General features: G+C 41.6%; 1 protein-coding gene and 1 pseudogene across 4 annotated transcripts in view; one reads left to right on the top strand and one right to left on the bottom strand.

The window, feature by feature from the left end:
* The window catches only part of GDI2 (GDP dissociation inhibitor 2), a 50,183-nt gene that overhangs the window by 23,182 nt on the left and 994 nt on the right, over nucleotides 1-26,007 (top strand). For all 4 annotated transcript variants that reach the window (XM_011957068.1, XM_011957069.1, XM_011957067.1 and 1 more), the window contains 6 exons: nucleotides 6,662-6,860; nucleotides 7,432-7,563; nucleotides 19,389-19,488; nucleotides 23,866-24,037; nucleotides 25,567-25,711; nucleotides 25,914-25,968. In XM_011957068.1, coding sequence (XP_011812458.1) covers nucleotides 6,662-6,860; nucleotides 7,432-7,563; nucleotides 19,389-19,488; nucleotides 23,866-24,037; nucleotides 25,567-25,711; nucleotides 25,914-25,968 — 803 coding nt within the window. The remainder of the gene's footprint in view (nucleotides 1-6,661; nucleotides 6,861-7,431; nucleotides 7,564-19,388; nucleotides 19,489-23,865; nucleotides 24,038-25,566; nucleotides 25,712-25,913; nucleotides 25,969-26,007) is intronic.
* On the bottom strand, nucleotides 15,791-17,003 carry LOC105522531 (annotated as a pseudogene).

Below are 26,007 nucleotides of genomic sequence, written 5' to 3' on the forward strand. Positions count from 1 at the left end.
AGTAGAGACGGGGTTTCACCGTGTTAGCCAGGATGGTCTCGATCTCCTGACCTCGTGATCCGCCCGTCTCGGCCTCCCAAAGCGCTGGGATTACAGGCTTGAGCCACCGCGCCCGGCCTTATGTATATATTTTTAAGGTTAGGTTTATTGAGGTATAATTTATGTACAGTAGAAATCACTTGTTTTAGTAAACACTTTTATGCATTTTGACCACATCACTACATCTTATCAGCATCTCTTTATATTGATGGAAAGGATTTTGAAATCTTGAGTTGCAGGCAAGAAAATTCTAGGCAGAATGAAGGAATGGGTTAAGGAAAGGTGGAGAGGTGGCAAAGTTCAAGAGATGGGTGGATAAGAACAAGTTGTTTTATAATTTTAACAAGAACTTAGGTTTTTGAGCACTTATGTGCTAGGCATATATGTATTAAGTACTTTATGTGTATTATGTGACTTTATATAGTTCTTCACTGCAATCCTGTGAGATGCAGGTATAGTTATTATATTTTATTTTACAGATGGGAAAGCTGAGGTATAAAAGGAAAGCACAAAGTAGTATAGCTAGTATCTGGTGTGGAGCCAGGTCTGTCTGACTTTAGAATCCCACACTCCTAACCACAAGAAACAGTATATTCTTACAGTATATAAAGCTATTAATATATTGCTTTTTAGATATTTTAACAATCATTACATACCTTCTAATTCTTTTTTTTCCATACTAAATACTTGTTTTTTCTCATATAATATGCTATCTAGATCTCTTGGCCACTTTTTGGAAATTCTCTAATTAGTCAAGATCCTATATATAATATGGCAGCCAGACCAGAGACAGTATCCCAAATGTTTTCTCATTCGGTATAAACAGGACAGTTACTTTTTTTCCTTTGTCACCCAGGCTAGAGCTCAGTGACACAATTTTGGCTCACTGCAACCTCTGCCTCCTGGGTTCAAGCAATTCTGCCTCAACCTCCTGAGTAGTTGGGATTACAGGCGCCTGCCACTAACACCCGGCTAATCTTTTTTTTTTTGAGACGGAATTTTGCTCTTCTTGCCGAGGCTGGAGTACAATGGTGTGCTCGCAGCAACTTCCGCCTCCCGGGTTCAAGCAATTCTCCTGTCTCAGCCTCCCGAGTAGCTGGGATTACAGGCATGCGCCACCATGCCCAGCTAATTTGTATTTTTGGTAGAGACGGGGTTTCTCCCTGTTGGTCAGGCTGGTCTCAAACTCCCAACCTCAGGTGATCTGCCCACCTTGGCCTCCCAAAGACTTGGGATTACAGGCGTGAGCCATTGTGCCTGGCCATAATTTTTGTATGTTTTAGTAGAGATGGAGTTTTGCCATGTTCGCCAGGCTGGTCTTGAATTCCTAGCCTCAAGTGATCTGCCCACCTTGGCCTCCTAAAGTGCTGGAGTTACAGGTGTGACCCACTGTGCCCGGCCGCAGAACATTTGTTATGTATTTATTTTTTTGAAACAGGGTCTCATGCTGTTGCTCTGGCTGGAGTGCAGTGGCACGATCATAGCTCGATGTAGCCTTGACCTCCTGGGCTCAAGCGATCATCCTGCCTTAGCCTCCTGAGTAGCTGGGACTATAGGCATACACATGCCTATAATGGTGCAATTTTAAAAATTTTTCGTAGAAGTGAGGTCTTGCTACGCTCTCCAGGTTGGTCTCGAACTCCTGGACTCAAGCAGTTATCTCTCTTCAGCCTCCCAGAATAGGCATATGCCACCATGCATGCCTATAGTGGTATAATTTATTTTTTGTATAAACAGGATCTTGCTATATTGCCTAGGGGTCTTGAATTCCTGGGCTCAAGCAGTCATCTCTCCTCAGAGTCCCAAAGTTTTAGCACTACAGGCATGAGCCGCTGCACCCAGCCAAGAACATTTATGATTCATGGGAGGAAGTCAAAACACCAACATTAACAAGAGTTTGGAAGAAGTTAGTTTCAACCCCATTAGATCACTTTCAGAGATTAAAACTTCAAGACTTTTGACACTTCCGAAACTACTAATAAATGGTCTGTTATTGAATGGAGGCCATACGGATAACATAAATAGCCAAATAGTTGATTAACATTTATTTTATATGTGATTTTTCTTTTTCTTTTTCTTTTTCTTTTTTTTTTTTTTTGAGACTGAGCTTTGCTCATGTTGCCCACGCTGGAGTGCAATGGCGGAATCTTGGCTCACTGCAACTTCCAACTCCCGGGTTCAAGAGATTCTCCTGCCTCAGCCTCCCCAAGTGTCTTGGATTACAGGCATGCACCACTACACCCGGCTAATTTTTTGTATTTTTAATAGAGATGGGTTTTACCATGTTGGTCAGGCTGGTCTTGAACTTCTGATCTCAGGTGATCCACATGCCTCAGCCTCCCAAAGTGCTGGGATTACAGGTGTGAACCACCACACCTGGCCTTGTGATAATGTATTATATAATGTGTTCTTACAATCAAGTAAGCTATAGAAAAAGACAGTGCCCCTAAGAAAATGATAAGGAAGAGAAAATATATTTACAGTACCATACTGGATTTATTGATACCAAAAGTTTAGTGTGTGTGTATGAGATGAATTGTCTGTCTGAAATGGCGGGCAACTGCAGCTGCAGACCTGAAGTCAGTTGGTATGTTTCAAGGGATTCAACTTTTTCTTGTAATGTCGTGACTTTGCTTCTTGGGAGCACTTCAGCATCAGTGGCATTCCCTGTGGGTCCTACGTTTTACTCAGTGTTTATGGTGTTGCACTAAACACGATGAAAAATATGCGAGAACAAGGACAGATCACTTTTTACTGTGACAGTTTACTGGAGAGGTGAACTGCTCATGCAGAGATGATTATTGTCACATAGTTTTACAAACACTTGAGCTCACCACATTAGCGACAAGAGGTGGCTACAAAATTATTACAGTAGTACAGTGTGTACTGCAGTTAATCTTATGCAGTTAAGACTTAATACTACATCTTTCTTTGTTTACAGTGGCATCATGTTTGGTCTGTGTTTGTGTGCATAAGTTTTGTGATTAAATTTTAACTTTGAAGTAGAATTGTGTATATTTATGATAGTAAATAATATCTACATATATTTTATGCATTCATGACATACTTTACTTTTTTCTAATTTTTTTTGGTATTTCTATTTTTTTGGTATTTCTAGGCTATGCAGTTCATCTGCAAGTTTTTTCAAATTGTCACAGATCTGCCGGACTTGTTGCTGTGCACCTGTAATCCTAGCCACTTGGTAGTCTAAGGCAGGAGGATTGCTTGAACCCAGGCGTTTGAGGCTATAGTGTGCTATGATCACACCTGTGAATAGTCACTACACCTCTAGCCTGGGCGATATATACAAATATAGCAAGACCCTATCTCTTCAAAAAAAAAAAAATCATTTGGCCAGGTACTGTGGCTCATGCCTGTAATCCTAGCACTTTGGGAGGTTGAGGTGGGTGGATCACTTGAGCCCGGGAGTTTGAGACCACCCTGGGCAACCTAGTAAGACCCCTGTATCTATAGGAAATAGAAGAAAAATTAGCTGAATAGCCTGTAGTCCCCGCTACTCAGGAGGCTGATGCAGGAGGATTGCTTGAGCCCAGGAAGTTGGTGGCTGCAGTGAGCCGTGGTTGCACCACTGCACTCTAGTCTGGGTGACAGAGATCTCATCTCAAAAAGGAAAAAAAAAAAATCAAGTAAAATAAAATATAGAACTTAAAAAACAAACTTGAGTGGGCACAGTGGCTCATGCCTGTAATCCTAGCACTTTGGGAGGCTGAGGCAGGCGGATCACTTGAGTTCGGGAGTTCAAGACCAGCCTGTCCAACATGGTAAAACTCCATCTCTACTAAAAATACAAAAAAAATTAGCCAGGTCTGGTGGTGCATGCCTGTAATCCTAGCTACTTGGGACACTTATGTGGGAGTATTGCTTGAACCTGGGAGGCAGAGATTGCAGTGAGCTGAAATCGCGCCACTGCACACTCCAGCCTGGTTGATAGAGTGAGACTCTGTCTAAAAAAAAAAAAAAAAAATCAGTACATTTATTGACAAGAAAAAAATCTACATCAAGCTTGTCCAGTATGTGGCCCAGGGTAGCTTTGAATGCAGCCCAGCAGAAATTTGTTAAGTTTCTGAAAACATTATGAGATTTTTTTTCACAATTTTTTTTTAAGCTCATCTGCTATCGTTAGTGTTAGTGTATTTTTTTTCGTGGCCCAGGGCAATTTTTTTCTTCCATTGTGGCCCAGGGAAACCAAAAAGTTGGACACCTCTGATCTACATATAAAGTGGCAGTTCAGACGTGTTATTCAAGGAACAACTGTAAATACAGAAAGGCATATCCAATAGTGATACATTGCTGTGGGGAAAGAGGAAGGAGGGAGTGTGAGAAGGATGCTTTAAATAAGGTGGTCTGGGAAGGCATCAGCATAGATAAATAGTAGTTGTAAGAAATTACACAGTAGGACTAGGTGCAGTGGCTCACATCTGTGGTGCCAACACTTTAGGAGCCTGGGCAGCATGATGAGACCTTGTATCTATGGAAAAAAAATTAAACACAGTAGGAAACACATTGATTTGAACTTTTTCAATCAGGAGTTTTTCAGAATGAGCACTGGGTGTCTGGAGTGTTTGTAATACAATTATATCTGATTCTGGTGCCATAACAGCTAGTCATTGAGACCACTATTTGGCGCCATGCATAGCAGCATGGAATTAAGGGATGGAAAAACAGCCAGGACATCTCTACTGTGCTGTGTAAAACAGGAGTGGCACTGATTTCTGTCCCTCTCTGGGTAAGGATCAGGTAATGGAGAAAAATAGAGGAAAGAGAAGGGAACACGATAGATTTTGATTTTGATTAAAACAGAAGTTGGTAACAGCAACTCAAGTTTCTATTAAATAAACGAAAGTTGGGAGATACTGCAAAATAACTGTTAGTAATAGCTTTAGGTTCTGACAGGCTGTGCCGACCGGAATATGATATCTAAGTTTTAATTGCATTTAAATAGTGATTCATGTTTCCTTTTGCCTGTCTTATACCCAGCTCTGACAACTACGCTTGGTGTTAAGTATGGTGCTGATGTGGTAATAGGATATTTCTATTCAGCCTTATGCCTTTACTATGTGTACATTCCGTCCATTTAAAAGGCTGAGTTGTAAATCTTAATTTTAAAAAAATTAAATGTAGTCAGTTGTCATTAATAGCCTCATGTTTCTTTTTCTTTTTTTCTTTTTGAGATGGAGTCTCGCTTTTGTTGCCCAGGCTGGAGTGCAATGCTGCAATCTCGGCTCAGTGCAATCTCCGACTCCTGGGTTAAAGTGATTCTCCTGCTCCAGCCTTCCAAGTAGCTGGGATTACAGGCATGCTCCACCACACCCAGCTAATTTTGCATTTTTAGTAGAGATGGGGTTTCACCATGTTGGTCAGGCTGGTCTTGAACTCCTGACCTCAAGTGACCCACCCGCCTCAGCCTCCCAAAGTGTTGGGATTATAGGCGTGAGCCACCACAACCCGACCAGCCTCATGGTTTTAATTTTCAGTTTTGTTGGGTGGAAAATGATCTTGACTGTAATATTAAATCTATCAAAACATTAAGCTGTCAATAGAAACATTTGAGAGTTTGTTTTTAAAACTGTAGTTGTATTTTAAAAATAGCTATACAGCTTAGGAAAGGGGGGAGAAGGGAGATAAAACCAGAAAATTTTCTTTTTTATTGGCTATTTGTCTATCATCTATGATTAGTTTAAATACAGCCTCGTAGTAAAAGCTGCAGTTTTATAAAGTGGTAATTTGTAGCTTCTTCTTCTGTTTTTTAGTGTAAAATGCAGTGAATTGGTTGCTTAGGTAGGACTTCAGTAAAGTAAGTGACTAGCAGCAGCAGCATCATGTAAATTTTACTGAGGTCAATTTGTTCTTGGTATCTTAAACTGTTGTCATTAAATGCCCAGTTGTATCTTAGCATACAGAGGCACAAAAGGAAGAGCATTCAGAATTTAGGCAATTGCCTGAGTGTAGATCACAGTTGTCAAAGGAAGACTCTTCAAATGGCTGGCTTCATGGATACTTACTTGTTCAGAGTCACATTTACCTTGTACCTAGTAAGAAACAAATTTGACATTTTTCATTCACTTAGGTTCTGGTTTTAATTACTTGTATAGTAAAATTGAAGACTATAAGTGACCTGTTATAATCGAGTCAGTTTATCTTAAAGTGTTGTGAAACTGGAAGCCATGCTGTGTAAACTCCCATATCCTAAATTGTATCCTGCATTTGGTCAGGGGCGGAGGCTCATGCCTGTAATTCCAGCACTTTGGGAGGCTGTGGTGAGCGGATCACCTGAGGTCAGGAGTTTGAGACCAGCTCAACATGGTGTAAACCTTGTCTCTACTAAAAGTACAAAATTAGCTGGGCGTAATGGTGGTCGCGTATAGTCCCAGCTACTCGGGAGGCTGAGACAGGAGAATCGCTTGAACCCGTGAGGCAGAGGTTGCAGTGAGCTGAGATCGCGCCATTGCACTCTATCCTAGGTGACAGAGCAAGACTCTGTCCAAAAAAAAATCCTGCATCTGCAGTTGATAACATGGCATGTTTAAACTTTGCTCTCATCCTTTCTTCTCCTCAGTGTCTGACTGTGAGTGTGCTTTGTGAAAAATACTTTCTTATTTAGGCCTCATGGGACTGTTTGAAAAACGTCGCTTCAGGAAATTCCTAGTGTATGTTGCCAACTTTGATGAAAAAGATCCAAGAACTTTTGAAGGCATTGATCCTAAGAAGACCACAATGCGAGAGGTGTATAAGAAATTTGATTTGGGTCAAGATGTTATAGATTTTACTGGTCATGCTCTTGCACTTTATAGAACTGATGAGTAAGTATTTTGGTTTTTAGATTTGTATTTTTCTTGAAATTCTCACTAAATTTCCCAATTTTCCAAGTGGAAATTCTAACAAAACAAATACTTAGCCATATTAAACTATGAAAGCAGAGATTCTAGTTGGAATTAGTTGTTGGGACCTCTTAAGTGAAATATAAAGGCAGAGGCCGGGCGCGGTGGCTCACGCCTGTCATCCCAGCACTTTAGGAGGCCAAGTTGGGTGGATCATTTGAGGTCAGGAGTTCAAGACCAGCCTGGCCAACATGATGAAACCCCCTCTCTAATAAAAATACAAAAATTAGCTGGGTGGTAGTGGTACGCATCTGTAATTCCAGCTACTTGGGAGGCTGAGGCAGAAGAATCACTTGAGCCTGGGAGGTGGAAGTTGTGGTGAGCCGAGATCGCACCACTGCACTCCAGTCTGGGCGACAGAGTGAGACTCTGTCTCAAAAAAGAAAAAACAAAATGAAGATAGTGGATTGAAATCTCTTCAAAAAAAATTATAAATTGAACGTCATGAATGAAAACTAAAGCCCTTTCCTAATACTCATTTCCTTTTCTCCAGCTACTTAGATCAACCATGTTATGAAACCATTAATAGAATTAAACTTTACAGTGAGTCTTTGGCAAGATACGGCAAAAGCCCATACCTTTATCCACTCTATGGCCTTGGAGAACTGCCCCAAGGATTTGCAAGGTAAGAGCCTATGTTTAACCTATTAGCTAAAACCTCACTGATCCAAAACCTCGTCTTCAACCTAATGTGTATATGAGATATAGTTTAAATAATGAGATGAGATCAGTCCATGAGTAATACGATGCTTTTTGTTTTTATTGAAATAAAATTAACATATAATGATATGCACGGATCTTCAGTTGAAAAAAAATCCAGTTTTATACAACTGTAGCTGATGTGCTCTTGTAAGCGCCAGCTCCTGGCTGGAGGCCAGCCAACACAAAACCAGCGCACTTAACAAAAATACAACCAAGGACCTTCACAGAATCTACTTCACACTCCTGCTACCTCTACTGGAGTAAGTGCTGGTATCCACGGCTGAGAGACCTGGAGACAGATCATATAACAGGACTCTTTGCAGACATTCCCCAGTACCAGCTTGGAGCCTGGTATCTCCACTGGGTGGCTAGATCCAGAAGAGAAATAACAATCACTGCAGTTTGGCTCTCAGGAAGCCCCATCCCTAAGGGAAAGGGGAGAGCACCACATCAAGGGAGCACCCCTGGGGGACAAAAGAATCTGAACAGCCCTTGAGTTCCAGATCTTCCCTCTGACATAGTTTACCCAAATGAGAAGGAACTGGAAGAGCAACTGGGGTTATATGACAAAACAGGGTTCTTTGACACCCTGAAAAGGTCAACTAGCAATGGATCTAAACCAAGACAAAAATCTCTGAATTGCCAGAAAAAGAATTCACAGGGTCATTATTAAGCCAATCAAGGAGGCACCAAAGGAAGGTGAAGTTCAACTTGGCAAAAAAAAAAAAAAAAAAATGGTACAGGATATGAATGTAAAAATTTCCAGTGAAATAGCATAAATAAATAATCACAACTTCTGACAATCAAGGACACATTTAGAGAAATGCAAAATGCAATGGAAAGTCTCAGCAATAGAATTGAATAAGTAGAAGAAAGAATTTCCAAGTTCAAAGGCCAGGCTTTTGAATTAGCCCAATCTGACAAAGACAAAAAAAAAAAAAAATGAACACAACCTCCAATAAATTTGTTAAACGACCAAGCCTAAGAATAATCGGTGTTCCCAAGGAAGAAGAGGAATCTAAAAGTTTGGAAAACAAATTTGAAGGAATAATTGAAAACATCCCCGGCCTTGCTAGAGGTCCAGACATCCAAATACAAGAAGCTTAAAGAACACCTGGGAAATTCATCGCAAAAAGATCATCGCCTAGGCACATAGTCATCAGGTTATCTAAAGTCAAGATGAAGGAAAGAATCTTCAGAGCTGTGAGGCAAAAGCCTCAGGTAACCTATAAAGGAAAACCTATCAGATTAACAGATTTCTCAGCAGAAACTCTAAAAGCTAGAAGGGATTGGGGTCCTATCTTTAGCCTCCTTAAAACGGTTACCAGCCAAGAATTTTGTATCCAGTGAAACATAAATGAAGGGAAGTAGTCTTGTTCACACAAACAAGTGCTGAGAGAATTCGCCACTACCAAGCCAGCACTACAAGAACTGCTAAAAGGAGCTCCAAATCTTGAAACAAATTATCAGAATACCAAAATTGAATCTGCTTAAAGCATAAATCACATAGGACCTATAAAACAATAACACAGTGAAGAAAAAAAAAAACAAGGTGTTCAGGCAAACAGATAGCACGATGAATAGAATAGTACCTCAGATCCCAATACTAATGTTGAATATAAATGGCCTACATGCTCCGCTTTAAAGATACAGAATAGCAGATGGATTAAGAACTCACCAACCAAGTATCTGCTGTCTTCAAGAGATTCACCAGACACACATGGACTCATAAACTTAAGGTAAAGGGGTGGAAAAATATATTTCATGTAAATGGACTCCAGAAGCAAGCAGAAGTAGCTATTCTTATATTTTTTATTTTATAAATATATATATATTTTTAAAAAATCAGTTTGATAAATGTATAGACCTATCCCTGTCGTGGGTTTAACTAAAACCTGAGTGAAGGTATAGAACATTTTCCTCACCCCATAAAGTTCCCTTGTGTCACCTCATAATGAATACTGCTCCCCACCCCCAGCAACTACATCTGTGATTTCTGTCATTATAGATTACTTTTGCTTGTTTTCAAAGTTCAGGTGAAAGGAATAATACACTATGTTCCCATTTGTGTCTTTTTCATATTTTTGAGATTCATCCATATTGGTGCATGTGCCAATAATTCTTTTTTTTTTTTTGAGATGGAGTTTTGCTCTTGTTGCCCAGGCTGGAGTGCAGTGGTGCAATCTCAGCTCACTGCAACCTCCACCCCCTGGGTTCAAGTGATTCTCCTGCCTCAGCCTCCCAAGGAGCTGGGATTACAGGCATGCGCCACCACACCTGGCTAATTTTTTGTATTTAGTAGTAATGGGGTTTCACCATGTTGGTCAGGTCTTGAACTCCTGACCTCAGGTGATCCACCTGACTTGGCCTTCCAATGTGCTGGGATTACAGGTGTGAGCCATTGCGCCTGGCCAATTCTTTTCTTTAAATTGTTGAGTGGAATTCCATTATATAAATTATATGAACATATAATTCTGCTTTTGGTGGACATCTAGTTCATTTTCAGTTTTTGGCTATTATGAATGAAGGCACTGTGAAATTTTCATGTAAAAGTCTTTCTGTGGGGATATAGGTTTTCATTTCTTTTGGGTAAATACCAGGAGTGAAATTGCTGACTGATGCGGCAGATAGAAGTCTGACTTCATAAGAAACTGTAAAACAGTGTTCTGGAGTGGTTGTGTTGTTGTGTATACACTCAGCAGTGTGTGAGTTCTAGTTGCTCCACATCCTTGTCAACATTTAGTATTGTCTTTTTAATTTTAATTGCCCAAGTGGGTGTGAAATGCTATCTCATTATGGTTTTAATTTGCATTTCTTGACTCATGTTGCTCACCTTTTCATGAGCTTATTGACCATTTGTATAATTTTGTGCTGTGGTTATTCAAGTCTTTTGCACATTTCTAAAGATTGGATTGTCTATTTTTGACTTGTAGGAGATCTTGGTGTATTCTGGTGGCAAGTCTTTTGTCATATATGTATTAAGAATATTTTATCCGGCCGGGCGCGGTGGCTCAAGCCTGTAATCCCAGCACTTTGGGAGGCCGAGCCGGGCGGATCACGAGGTCAGGAGATCGAGACCATCCTGGCTAACACGGTGAAACCCCGTCTCTACTAAAAAAATACAAAAATCTAGCCGGGCGAGGTGGCGGGCGCCTGTAGTCCCAGCTACTCGGGAGGCTGAGGCAGGAGAATGGCGTAAACCCGGGAGGCGGAGCTTGCAGTGAGCTGAGATCCGGCCACTGCACTCCAGCCTGGGCGACAGAGTGAGACTCCGTCTCAAAAAAAAAAAAAAAAAGAATATTTTATCCCAGTTTATGGCTGGTCTTTTGATAAGCATAAGTGTTAACTGTTTTTTTGAGACAGAGGCTTGCTTTGTCACCCAGTCTAGAGTGTATTGGTACGATCTTGGCTCACTGCAACCTCTGCCTCCCAGGTTCAAGCAATTCTCATGTCTCAGCCTCCTGAGTAGCTGGGACTACATGCATGCGCCACCATGCCTGGCTAATTTTTGTATTTTGAGTACAGACGGGGTTTTGCCATATTGACCAGGCTGGTCTCTTAACTCCTGACCTCAAGTGATCCACCTGCCTTGGCTTCCCAAAGTGCTGGGATTACAGGCGTGAGCCACAGCGCCTGGCTTAGAAGTGTTGCATTTTGATGAAGTCCAGTATATTAAAAAAAAAAAAAGTTTTTTAATGTTTATAGCCTTTTGAGTCCTATTTTAGAAGTCTTTTACTTGCCCCCAAGGGCACAGAAATACTCCCCTGTTGTCTTTTTTTTTTTTTAAGAAGTTGTATAATTTTACCTGTGCATTTAAATCTGATTCATCTTGAAACGTTGGTGTGTGGGATGAGGTAAAACTTGAGGTTCACTTGAAGTTTATTCTTTTTTTTATATACCAATATTTAGTTGTTTTAGCTGCATTTGTTGGAAAGACTTCCTTTTCTAGGTGGTCTTGGTGCCTTTGTGGGAGATCAGTTGGCTATGTATGAGTTTGTTTTGGGACTCAGTTTTATTTCAGTGATTTGTATTTCCTATGCCAGTACTACACTGTCTGGATAATTATAGTTTTATATTAAGTCTTGAAGTAGGTGATACACTTTCTCCAACTTTTTCTTCAGAATTTGTTTTGACTGTTCTAGGTCCTTTGCATTTCCATATATGTTTTTAAAATCAGGTTGTCAATTTCTAGGAAACTGAATGCTTGCTGGGATTTTGGTATTGAGTTAAATCTGTAGATCAGTTTGGAGAAAATGATCATCTTAATTATGCTGAGTCTGCCAGTCCATAAATATGATTGTTCTCCATGTATTTAGGTTTTCTTCTCAGCAGTGTTCTATAGCTTTCATTGTAGAGATCTGTCACATTTTTGTTCAAGTCTCTTTGTATTGATGCTGCTGTTAATGAAATTGTCTTACTTTTGTGTTGAAATTGTTGGCTGCTAGTATACAGAAATATTTGTATGTTGACGTTGTATGCTATGATCTTATACTTAAGTTTTACTAGTTCACTTACTAGTTTTTCTAGTTTTATATATTTCTAAGAATCTTCCTTCTACACGGTCAAGTCATCTTTGAATAAAGGGATTCTTCTCTTACCACTTTTATGTGTTTTTTCCCCCACTTACCTTTATTGCAGTTGTTAGGACTTCCTGATAACGTTGCAGTGATGAGAATGGACCTCCTTGTTTTGTTCCCAGTCTTATGGGGAATCTAGTAAATGTTTTACTATTAAATATGTTTTCTATAGTTTTTTTTTTTTTTGGTAGATGGTTTTGTCACATTAAGTTCCCTTATATTTATAGTTTGGTCTTTTTTTTTTTCTTTGAGACATGGTCTCACTCTGTCACCCAGGCTGGAGTGCAGTGGCATGATCTTGGCTCATTGCAACCCCTGTCTCCTGGGCTAAAGGGTTCCTCCCATCTCAGCCTCTTGAGTAGCAGGGACTACAGGCATGCACCACCACACCTGGCTAACTTCTGTATTTTTGTAGAGATGGAGTCTCACCATGTTGCCCAGGCTGGTGTCGAACTTCTGGGCTTAAGTGAGCATGGTGGCTCATGCCTGTAATTCCAGCACTTTGGGAGGGTGAAGCAGGTGGATTGCTTGAAGCCCAGGGTTTGAGACCAGCCTGGGCAACTTGGCAAAACCCTGTCTCCAGAAAAACACAAAAAATTAGCTGGGTGTGATGATGCACACCTCTAGTCCCAGCTGTTCGGGAGGCTGAGGTGGGAGGGTCCCTTGAGCCTGGGAGGTTGAGGCTGCAGTGAGCCGTGATCTTACGACTGCATTTTAGTCTGTGGGACAGAGCAGGACCCTGTCTCTTACAAAAAGAAAAAGTATCACACTTTTTTTTTTCCCTTTTCTGTGCTTCATTTTGGAGAATGCCTCTTCAGGTGGCTTCAAGTTCACTGACCTTTTCTGCTGTTTTCAATAGGCTGTTAATCTCATTCAGTGATTTTTAATTTTTTTATACTGTCTAGATCTAGAGTTTCCATTTTTTATAATTTTCTTTTTTCTTATTTTATTTTATTTTTTTTCCGAGACGGAGTCGCCCAGGCTAAAGTGCAGTGGCGCGATCTTGGCTCACTGCAACCTCCACCTCCCAGGTTCAAGCGATTCTCCCGCCTCAGCCTCCTGAGTAGCTAGGATTACAGGCATGCGCCACCACTCTCGGCTAATTTTTGTATTTTTAGTAGAGATGGGGTTTCTCCATGTTGGCCAGGATGGTCTCATCTGACCTTGTGATCTGCCTGCCTCAGCCTCCCAAAGTGCTGGTATTACAGGCATGAATCACTGTGCTCGGCCTATAGTTTTCATTTCTGTGATATTCTCTATTTAGTCGACTCTTTTGAGTACATTTATAACATTTATCCTTGAATATGTATCTTTGAACAAGGATGTTTGTTCTTGAACACATAATAATATCCTTGAACATATTTATAATAGCTGTTTTTAAACTCCTGCATGTTTTAACATTGGGCATCTGTTTCTATTATTTGTCTTTCTGTTTTCTTTGGATCACAGTTTTCTGTTTCTTCCCATGTCTAGTAATTTTGGATTGTACACTGGACACATGAATCGATAGTTTGTTGAGATGCTGGATTCTTCTCTGAAAAGTTGGTTTTGGTTTGAGTAGGCAGTTGAATTATTGACTGTTCGTCTTGCATTGGTGGAGACTGGATTTTACACCTTGTTAAAGTGGGTCTTTTTTAGTTTTTCCTTTTGTTGTTTGCTGCTTTTTTTTAAACACAATTACTTTATTGATTTCTTACAATCAGATACTGCCAACTAGCATTACTTCTACTCATGCATCATTAAAAGCAAACGATATTTCCTCCTTGGTATTTTTAAATGATACATTATACAATAAAGTTAGAACTTAAAATGCACCCTTATTAATTAAGTAAACTGATAATTTGTTTAAAAAAGCATAACTAATAATTTGGTTCCTTTCTTCATAAAATGGAAATTTCTCCTGATAGTTTTGAGGTTATCATTAAGAGTAGTGCAAAGTGTAGCACACATATACAGTTTCATCTAGAAAGGTGTGTCTCTTACACAACTTGAACAAAATGCACATTAACAAAATGCATACAGTCAATGCATGAAAGAAAGCATGTTTCAATTACAAGGCAGCCCTTCGGGCCACCATATTATTTAGGTTTTGCATGATCATTTATGGCATTATAGAGTGATTATACATAACATACTTTTATACTTTTTTTTTTATTATACTTCTTCTGTGCAGAACATGCAGGTTTGTTACATGGTATACATGTGCCATGGTGGTTTGTTGTGCTCATCAACTCATCATCTACATTAGGTACTTCTCCTAATGCCATCCCTCCCTATCCCCCATCCCCTGACAGGCCCTGGTGTGTGATGTCCCCCTCCCTATGTCCATGTGTTCTCATTGTTCAACTCCCACTTATAAATGAGAACATGTGGTGTTTGGTTTTCTATTCCTGTGTTAGTTAACTGAGAATGATGGTTTCCAGCTTCATCCATGTCCCTGCAGTGGACATGAACTCATCCTTTTTTATGGCTGCATAGTATTCCATGGTGTATATGTGCCACATTTTCTTTATCCAGTCTATCATTGATGGGCGTTTGGGTTGGTTCCAAGTCTTTGCTATTGTGAACAGTGCTTCAGTAAACATACGTGTGCATGTGCCTTTATAGTAGAATGATTTATAATCCTTTGGGTATATACACAGTAATGGGATTGCTGGGTCAAATGGTATTTCTGGTTCTAGATCCCTGAGGAATCGCCATACTGTCTTCCACAGTGGTTGAACTAATTTACACTCCCACCAACAGTGTAAAAGCATTCCTCTTTCTCCACATCCTCTCCAGCATCTGCTATTTCCTGACTTTTTAACGATTGCCATTCCATTCCAACTGGCGTGAGACGGTTTCTTGTGGTTTTGTGGGTTTGATTTGTATTTCTGTAATGACCAGTGATGATGAACTTTTTTTCGTGTGTTTGTTGGCTGCATAAATGTCTTCTTTTGCGAAGTAACTGTTTTGAGATGGAGTCTCGTTCTGTCACCCAGGCTGGAGTGCAATGGCATGATCTTGGCTCACTGCAACTTCCTCCTCCTGGGTTCAAGCGATTCTCTCACTTCAGCCTTCCAAGTAGCTGGGATTATAGGCACCTGCCATCATGCCCGGCTGATTTTTGTATTTTTTTGTAGAGATAGGGTTTCACCATGTTGGCCACACTGGTCTTGAACTCCTGACCTCAGGTGATCCACCTGCCTTGGCCTTTCAGAGTGCTGGGATTGCAGGCATGATGAACCACCGTGCCTGGCACAACTTTCATGCATTTTAACCCTGAAGGCAAGGAAAGTAATTTTTGCTTGAAAAAATTATTCTGTGTAGCCATTTGGTTTGTATCTGGAGAAACTGAACCTCCATGAATTTAGTGTCTACTAAGTCGGAATCATTAGCTCGAGTCGGTGAATCACATATGTGACACATTTCACAGTGACTTTGCCAAGTCCTGGCAGTGCCTCTTCTTCCACAGTCTGCCAGATGAAGCATTTCCGGGATTACCCTTCTGTGTGGTTTTCCCTTTTAATTTTTTTTTGCTGGATTAACTTATCACATTATTTCCTCTTCTCTCCTCTTCTATGGCCTTACATTTTAATTATTCATAAATCCTTTCAGAATATCCTCAGAGAGGTCCATAAGGGGAAGTTCTGGAGATGGAAAATCCAAGGGAGGAAGATTGGGGATTGGAATGTCCTTGGCTTTCCTGGTATTTGCTGCAAACTTCTGTCAGAATGAAGAGGCTGTAGCAGTTTCTGAATGTGGCGCAAGCTCCATAACTGACTTTTCTACAAAATGGGCATCTACATCCAGCTCCTTTTCTATTGGACCTTTTAGAAGTCTGGCCTTTTCAGCCTTTAGTTGTTTATTTTCTTTCCTTAATCTTTCATTCTCAGCCACAAGGAATTCTACATGCCTCTTCAAATCTGCTTCTCTATATTGTTTTATCTTTTGGGCCTTTGCTTCCAATACATGGCTCTGCTGGCTCACTCTTTTGCTGAAGTAAAAGTAGTAGCGTATCTGGATCCCTGTCAAAGATCCCTTGAATCTCAGGCAGGCGTTTCTCTGAGAAAGGGCTGTACTTCTGAGAAAGGGGGCTCTGGCCCTCTGCATCCTCAGCAGAGGGTTTGTGAGATGGCTAGCTACATCCTGTGTTCTGCTGGGCTTTCTTTTTTTAAAATTTTTTAAAATTTTTTATTTTTTGAGACAGAGTCTTGCTCTTTCGCCCAGGCTGGAGTGCAGTGGCGCGATCTCCGCTCACTGCAAGATCTGCCTCCCAGGTTCATGCCATTCTCCTGCCTCAGCCTCCTGAGTAGCTGGGACTACAGGCGCCCGCCACCTCGCCTGGCTAATTTTTTGTATTTTTAGAAGAGACGGGGTTTTTTTAGAAGAGACGGGGTTTCACCGTGTTAGCCAGGATGGTCTCGATCTCCTGACCTCGTGATCTACCTGCCTCGGCCTCCCAAAGTGCTGGGATTACAGGCGTGAGCCACCGCGCCGGGCCTGGGCTTTCAATCTTTCTTTACACTGGGCCCTTTTCCACCTCTCTTGAATGAGGAGGCACTGTTTCCTATCCCTTTGCAATTCCAGCCAAAGAAGAGCCTGCTCAGACTGTCAGCTTCACAAGGCTTCTGAAGGATATGCCGTAGCCTTTTTGTGACAAGAAATGAAATAGCTTCTTTGTAGTTGCTAATAAATGGTCTGCTCATCTGCTCTGTTGATGAGCCAGGTTGAGGGATCCATTATTTCCATAGACCCTGGGGTAAGCGGCAGCCTTAGGAGGGGGAGTGGTGGCGCAGGGGAACATGGAGGGGACTGCAGGGAAGCGAGATGCAGCCACAGAGACTGCAGCCCCTCTCTGCACCCCAAGAGCCAACAGTGGGCGCAGAGGGAGCAACAGCTTCGCCACTCCCTCCTCCAGCACTGCTCCACGGGCCTGCCATCTGCGCTGCTGCTCCTGCCACTGCCACGCACGGCGCCACGACATCACACGCACAAGTGGCCTTTTGCTGATTCTTAAACGTTACTCCTCTGGAGTAAGCAAGCTCCTTTGAACATGGCAATTTTTTTTTTTTTTTTTTGAGGCGGAGTCTCGCTCTGTCGCCCGGACTGGAGTGCAGTGGCCAGATCTCAGCTCACTGCAAGCTCCGCCTCCCGGGTTTACGCCATTCTCCTGCCTCAGCCTCCCGAGTAGCTGGGACTACAGGCGCCCGCCACCTCGCTCGGCTAGTTTTTGTATTTTTAGTAGAGACGGGGTTTCACCGTGTTAGCCAGGATGGTCTCGATCTCCTGACCTCGTGATCCGCCCGTCTCGGCCTCCCAAAGTGCTGGGATTACAGGCCTGAGCCACCGCGCCCGGCCGAACATGGCAATTTTAAACTTCAAACTTCAAACACATTTTTTCTTCTGCCCATCCTCTATAATCTCTCCTAACCTCTTTGAGCGTTTCAGCTGTTTCTTTCTGGTGGATTCCTTGGCTTCTCCCTCCTGTATGAGCACTTTTGGAGGTAGTTAAGGATTTGAAGAGATTTTATCATAGATTTGTTGGCTCCTTCTTTTGAGGCTTCCTCTTTTGTGAAATTTTTCCCTACAATTTTCATCTCCTTTGGCCACCCCAAATTGTGTCACATCTCAAATCAATAAGACTGCAGGCGCTGTGCTTCTGTTCTAGCTATGCCATGTTGCAATGACTAGGGAAGTTGCTGCCTGAGGGGAAAACCGTATAAACCACATAAAGATCTCACCCAGTTGGTTCCTTTCAAGAGTCTCTTCAGTCTCCAGTTTTTGCTGCTTTAAGTCATTCTCCAGTGCTGCCTTTTTTTACCCCTTCATGACTATCTTTTTTTGAGACAGCATTTTGCTTTGTTACCCGGGCTAGAGTGCAGTGGTGTGATCACAGCTTACTGCAGCCTCAACCTCTCAGGCTCAAGTGATACTGCCACTTCAGCATTCCAGGTAGCTGGGACTGCAGATGAGTGCCACCGTGCCTGGTTAATTTTTGTATTTTTTGTAGAAACAGGGTTTCACCATGTTGCCCAGGCTGGTCTCAAAACTCCTGCGCTCAAGCCATCTGCTGACCTCGGCCTCCCAAAGTGGTGGCATTAGGCGTGAACCACTGCCTCCAGTTCCTTCTGATAGTGTTTTGAGTCCATAGTTTTATTTATATGCCAGAGGATTAGACGAATGTAGCTATTACTGGTCAGCCATTCCCTTGACCTTGCCCTTGCCCTTCCCCTGGACGTGAATCCAGAGAAATGGCAGATTTGCCTCTCATGTGGATAGTCCCACAACTGCACAAGGCCATTTTAGAACACACACAAGGAAAAACAGGAGAATTAGACAGTGTGGGTTTTTGGGAAAGAGCCAATTTTAGTTGAAGAAGCAGAGTAAAACCCAGACATTGCATGGCTTTAGGCTTTAGCCTCACCACTCTCGCGAGCCTCCTGTCCAGGAGGGCCATCAGTGTCACCGATCTACTCAGTGTGAACCCCAAGGTGCTTTCCACCCGGAAGAGCCATCCGTCAGGGTGAGCTGAGGGATAAGCTGCGGAAGCAGAGCTGCTGCAGCCGAGAGGAACTGTTCTGGTGGTTGGTTAGCATGCAGGAGAGTGGAAAGGGGAGAAGAAAACCGTGTATGGGGGTTGAACGCCTCCAGCCAAAGAAGATGAAGTGTAGAGGTCTCTTACTACTAGGGAGTGTGTCTGAGTCACACAGCACCAAAGTGTGTTACTGGTGGAAGGTATCCGAGTCACACGCACCAAAATATGTTATCGCGCTGAGATGAATCCGTACGGGTCTGCAGCAACCTCAATTCTTTCTCCTCAGAAGAAAGAATGACCTAGGGGCATAAGGCAGAAGGAGAGACTGAAGCAAGTTTTAGAGCAGGAGTGAACGTTTATTAAGAAGCTTTAGAGCAGGAATGAAAGGAAGGAAAGAAAGTGCAGTTGGAGGAGGGCCAAGTGGGCAGCTTGAAAGACAAGTGCCTGGTTAGTGATTTTTTTTGACTTGGTATTTACAACTGTGATGATCAGTGTGTTTTTGACTGTTTTCATGCTTTAATCACTTTAAAGCTGACGTCTTTCTAGAAGGAAATTGACCAAATGTGTATTACCTATAACTCATTAAAATCTAAGGAAGGGGACTTTAGGAGTTGAAACAATTATATATTAATTGGAATTTTAAAAATTTTCCAGGCTAAGTGCTATTTATGGAGGTACCTATATGCTGAATAAACCCATTGAAGAAATCATTGTGCAGAATGGAAAAGTAATTGGTGTAAAATCTGAAGGAGAAGTAAGTAGCTTTTAAAATGAAAAAAATACTGTGTTCTTGTGAAGAAAATTGTGTATTGTAAATATTTATTTTGGTGTGGACATTGATGCATATCATTTCTGTATGGGAAGTTAGTATTTATCATGACTAAGGACTAATTACAGTTGCTGTGCTTTGTTTTAAAAAACACATGTTTTTTTGTTGTCAATTGTTACTTTATATTAAAATATGCATTATGGGGAAGCTCTAAATAGTAAGTATTCTGTATCTGTAGAGTGGGGTGTGCCTGTCTCCCAGATTTCCATTCACATTGAACTATGCTTGCTGGCCACCTACACGGGTGGGGTTTTGAGCAGTGTTTCTCAAATTTGAATTAGATATAAAGTGTCATTAATCTGGTTCTATTGCATATTCTAATCAGTAGGTCTGAGAAGGCTCTGCATTTTCTTGAAACCTCTTAGGTGATGTGGATGCCGCTGAAAAAAATTCCAAGGAAAAAAAGATCTGTTTCCCCTTATCACCATATGAATTAATTCTGCCATTTGACACTGTTAATATCTGCAACAGTTCTTGCAGTAGAGGGTGCACTTCAAAGTGCACTATTTTACTGTCTCACTGGAATTCTAAAAATCTAAGCTTTATCTTTTTAATATTAAGCTGTGTGGGAATGTGGAAGCCTCCTGGGTGGTGGGGTGGGGGCATTTTCAATTGTTTAGGTCTCACTGGAAATGAAAGTTTGAGATCAGAGTTTGGTAGCTAGTGTAAGGGGACAATGAGTAAGGGAGAGAAAATACAGGACTGACTTAGGGCAAAAAAAGCCTGATGATAATTTGTGAAGCACATTTTCAACCTCATTTATTCCTTACAAGAACCCTAAGAGGCAGGTATTACGTCCAGGTTATATATACCTGGAGGCTTAAATTAAGAAACATCTACAAGGGCACACAATTCAAGGAATGGCTGAGGTAGAATCGGAATCAAGGTGTTCCGCACCCACAGCCCTCAGTCGTGATACACCTGAGGATGTAAATTCCCATGCTGGGTGATGTTAGGTTTGTATGTTTTATCTACTAAAATGTTATTTAATTATTTATTTGAGACATCAGATTGTTTTGCTCTGCCGCTCAGGCTGGAGTATAGTAGTGTGATCTCAGCTCACTTTAACCTCCGCCTCCCATGTTCAACTGATTCTCCTACCTCAGCCTCCTGAGTAGTGGGAATTACAGGTGCATGCTACCACACGTAGCTAATTTTGTATTTTTTAGTAGAGAAGGGGTTTCACCATTTTGGCTAGGCTGGTCTTGAACTCCTGGCCTCAAGTGATCCACCCACCTCAGCCTCCCAAAGTGTTGGGATTACAGGCATGAGCCACTGTGCCTGGCCTTCTAAACTGTTACTTAATTGGGTCTTTTGAACATATATCTTAGGCAACTTCTTTATAACCCCCTTTCATCTTGGCTCTGTCATAGTGTGATTGGCTTATCTACTTTAAATGAAGTTACAAAGCACAAAAGAAGTCATATTTTGTTTGACATGTTCATTACTAGGTTTTGTTAATGCTAACTTAATTCTCAGGCAGATCAGTGCAAATAGCACTGTTTACCACCTGGGTCCAACAAACTTCACCCAGCCACCTTTGTGGGGTTGGGATCATCAGTATCGCCATCTTCCATCTCCACATCATGTTCCACCGGAAGATCTTCATCAGGGACAGTAACACTGCTTGTACTTTCATCATAATAGTTGTTTAAGAGATAGAGATAAATGGTGGTTTTTAAAAATTTTTTATTATTTTTTATTTTTTCTTCTCACTTAGTTGCCCAGGCTGGAGTGCAGTGGCACGATCTTGGCTCACTGCAACTTTCGCCTCCCGGATTCAAGCGATTCTCCTGCTTCAGCCTCCTGAGTAGCTGGGATTACAGGCGCCCGCCACCACGCCTGGCTAATTTTTGTATTTTTGGTAGAGACGGGGTTTTACTATGTTGGCCAGGCTGGTCTCGAACTCCTGACCTCAGGTGATCCACCTGCCTCAGCCTCCCAAAATGTTGGGATTACAGGCGTCAGCCACCACGCCTGGTCAGAATTTGCCCGGCCAGAATTTACCATCTTAACCATTGTTAAGTGTACAGTTCAGTGGTATTAAATGTATTCACTTCGTTGTACAACCACCATTCATCTCCATAACACTTCCTCTTCCTTTTTTTTTTTTTTTTGAGATGGAGTCTCACTCTGTCACCCAAGCTGGAGTGCAGTGGCATGATCTTGGCTCACTGCAATCTCTGCCTCCCATATTCAAGCGAATTCTCCTGCCTCAGCTCCCAAGTAGCTGGGATTACAGATGCGCACCACCACGCCCGGCTAGTTTTTGTATTTTTAGTGGAGACGGGGTTTCCCTATGTTGGCCAGGCTGGTCCTAACCTCAGATGATCCACCCACCTTGGCCTCCCAAAGTGCTGAGATTTTATAGGTGTGAGCCACTGTGCCCGCCCTCACTTTTCCTCTTCTAAAGGAAACTACCAATTAAGTAATAACTCCTCATTCCCTGCTTTTAGCCACTGGCAAGCGCCATTCTACTTTCTTTCTCTATGATTTTAACTACTATATTTTATATAAATGGAATGATATAGTATTTGTCTTTTTTGTGACTTATTTCACTTAGCATGATGTCTCCATGGTTCATCTGTGTTGTAGCATGTGTCAGAATTTCCTTTTTAAGACTGAATAATATTCCAATGTATGGATAGACCATAGTTTGCTTATCCATTCATCCTTCGATGGATACCTGGATTGCTTCCATGTTTTAGTTACTGTGAATAATGCTACTATGAAAATGGATGTACAAATATCTCATCAAGACCATGCATTTAGTTCTTTTGGGTGTGTACCCAGAAGTGGAATTGCTGGATCATTTATGGTAATTCTGTTTTTAATGTTTGAGAAACTGCCATGCCATTTTTCATAGTGGCTGGACCATTTTACATTCCCATCAGTAGTGCACAAGAAGTTCCAGTTTCTCCATATCTTTGATGCTTATTTTCTGTTTTGACAGTAGCAGTCTTAATGGTTGTGAGGTAGTATCTCACTGAAATTATGATTAGTGATGTTGAACATCTTTGCATGTGCTTATTGGCCACCTATATATCTTCTTTGGAAAAATGTTATTCAAGTCCTTCTTTTTTTTTTTTTTTTTGTTTTTTGTTTTTTGAGAGGAGTTTTGCTCATTGCCCAGGCTGGAGTGCAATGGCGTGATCTTGGCTTACCACAACCTTCATCTCCCAGATTCAAGCAATTCTCCTGCCTCAGCCTCCTGAGTAGCTGGGATTACAGGCGTGTGCTACCATGCCCAGCTAGTTTTGTGTTTTTAGTAGAGACAGGGTTTCTCCATGTTGGTCAGGCTGGTTTCCAACTCCTGACCTTGGGTGATCTGCCCATCTTGGCCTCCCAAAGTGCTGGGATTACAGGTGTGAGCCACTGTGCCCAGCCCTTTGATCATTTTTGGATCAGGGTTTATTGTTGTTGTTGTTTTTAGGAGTTCTTGATATATTGTGGATATTAATCCCTTATGAGCTATATAATTTGCAGATATTTTCTCTCATTCTGTGAGTTGCCTAAACTCTTGATTAGTGTCTTCTGATGCAAAAAATTTTTTTGTTGTTTTTTTAAAAGAGACAGTGTCTTGCTCTGTGTTGCCCAAGCTGGACTCAAAGTCTTGGGCTCAAGCAATTCTCCTGTCAGCCTCCCAAGTAGCTGGGGTTACAGGCACATGCCACCATGCCTGGCTATGCACAAGATTTTAAAAATTTTCATGAAATGCTATTTTCATGAAGTCTTTTTGTTGCCTATGTCTTTGGTTTTAGATCTAAGGAATTACTGCCAACTCCAATGTCATGAAGCTTTTCCACTGTTTTCTTCTAAGAGTTTTATAGTTTTAGATACTACACTTAGGTCTTTATTCCATTTTGAGTTAGTTTTTGTGGTGTCAGGTAGGGTCCAACTTCATTCTTTTGCATGTGGATAGTTTTACCAGGACGGTTTGTTGAAATGACTGCTTTTCCCTCATTGAATGGTCTTTGCAGCTTTGTCAGAAATCACTGTACTGTGGATGCGAGGGTTTATTTCTGGCTGTCTTTTCTGTTTCATTGGTCCATACGTTTGTCACTATGCCAGTACCACACTGAATTGGTCACTGTAGCTTTTTAGTGAGTGAGTCCTCCAGCTTTGCTGTTCTTCTTTTAAGATTGTTTTGGTTGTTCCAGAATTCAATCCCTTGGGAACCAATATGAACTTTAGGATGGTTTTTGATATCTCAACAATACTAAGTCTTCCCAACTATGAACATGGGATGTGTTTTCATATATCTTTGTCAGCTTCAGTGTCTTCTTAAATGCTTTATTATAGATTGCTCGTTGTAAGCAGCTCATCTGCGACCCCAGCTATGTAAAAGATCGGGTAGAAAAAGTGGGCCAGGTGATCAGAGTTATTTGCATCCTCAGCCACCCCATCAAGAACACCAATGATGCCAACTCCTGCCAGATCATTATTCCACAGAACCAAGTCAATCGAAAGTCAGGTGAGGTTTGAAGACCAGCAGATGTTGGTAGAATTTTGTAAGATACACTTTGCTTTGTGTTGTATCCTAGATTCCTAATTTTGTATGCTGTATTAGTGAACCGACGTTGGTTTACATATGGGGAAAAAAATGTCGTCCTTGTACCTTCTCCTGGTCCGGCAGCATTGTGCTGATGTGGACAGGTTCAACTCGGAGCCAGCCCTGGACTTGTGTCCATCATCTGTAGAATGAACAGACTGGGCTTGGTGAACCCTGGGTCTCCCAGCTCTAATAGTAGGTGCCTGTGGAGGTTTATGCTTAATAGTTCACTGACCCGAGTATATTCTTGAGCTAATGATATAGCTGCTTCTGTGTCCTTATTTGTAATCTTAGTACTTACATTTGATTCTAGCAGTGTCTACCTTTCATTTCTGTGATCAGGACATGGCTCTAAAATGGCAGGTCCTAATTTATTTGTCTTAGCCAGTTGTTTGTAACCCTTCGATGTTCCCATTTTCAACTAGAAGCCCCAAATCTTTTATCTAAAATGCAGCTTAAAAAGGGTAATCAGGCTTTATGGGACAGGTAAGAGCTATCTGTATTAGGATTTTTTTCCCCCCCATATAAGAAATGAAATCATGGGAGTCCAAGGCAGAAGGCTTGCTTGAGGCCAGGGGTTCAAGACCAGCCTGGGTAACATAGTGAGATCTCGTCTCTGCAAAAACAAAAAAAAAGAAAAAGCTAGGCGTGCATGGTGCACACACCTGTAGTCCTAGCTACGTGGGAGAGTGCAGTGGGAGAGGATCACTTGAGCTCAGGAGTTTGAGGTTATTGTAAGCTGTAACTGCATCCCTGCCTCCAACCTGGGTGACAGAGCCAGACTGTTTAAACACATAAACCAATCACAAAAGATGATCTGTAGAACAAAGGGACTGGACTTAAATCTTCCGGAAGGTTCCCAAGCCGGTCCTGGGTCCTTGCAAGTATAGAAAGAATAAAGGAGGTCCCATTTTTTTTTTTTTTTTTTTTTGCCTTTAAATGCTCTTCTATCCAAATGCTTTTCTATTCTGGAAATTACACAATTAATTGGATGAGTGGTATACAGACCAAGTCTAATCGAGAATTCTATCAAGTTATGCCAACTCAGAGTGGTTTATGTGGATCCTGCAATTTTACATTACTTTAATAAGTAAATGAGGACATCAGTACTAAGTACATCCTTTCTTAGCCATTCAGAACCTTTCCAAATGCAAGGTCCAGAATGGAAGAATCTCCTTTCTAGGTTAATATGTTTTGTAGCTTTTTTAGTTAGGTATGACAGAGCTGTTAAGAGATCTCATTCCCAAGTTCAGCAGTTTGCTACCACTTAAATTCTTATCCTCTAGTAGGTTAAAAGAAATTCTTATTGTCAAATATTTGTGTACTTTACATCCAGCTCTGTCACAGTTTAGCACTTAAGTGTAGAAGATCTTGCCTGTTGAGAGTAATTTAACTTACACCTCATGACATGGACACACTTGAGGCAGTGAGCTGTTGTTATTTGTTTCTAGATATCTATGTCTGCATGATCTCCTTTGCGCACAATGTAGCAGCACAAGGGAAGTACATTGCCATAGTTAGTACAACCGTGGAAACCAAGGAGCCCGAGAAGGAAATCAGACCAGCTTTGGAGCTCTTGGAACCAATTGAACAGAAGTGAGTTGTGTTTTTTTATATCTGCCGAGATGCAAACTGAGGCCTGTTGATTGTGGCTCCACCATGGTGGGACGAATGTGAGGGCAAGGCACGTAGCCGCTGGCTGCTCTGTGGGAGTCATCTGTACCTCTCAGTTGATCTCAGGCAGAGCTGTGGTCAGGTGTGGGACCAGCTCACCTGACTGAATTCTCTCTCTCTCCAGATTTGTTAGCATCAGTGACCTCCTGGTACCGAAAGACTTGGGAATGGAAAGCCAGGTGAGTATGGAGGTGTAAAAGGATATGGGCAGGTTTCAC

This window comes from Colobus angolensis, unplaced genomic scaffold, assembly GCF_000951035.1.
Source record: "Colobus angolensis palliatus isolate OR3802 unplaced genomic scaffold, Cang.pa_1.0 Scaffold432, whole genome shotgun sequence".
Taxonomy (NCBI): domain Eukaryota; kingdom Metazoa; phylum Chordata; class Mammalia; order Primates; family Cercopithecidae; genus Colobus; species Colobus angolensis.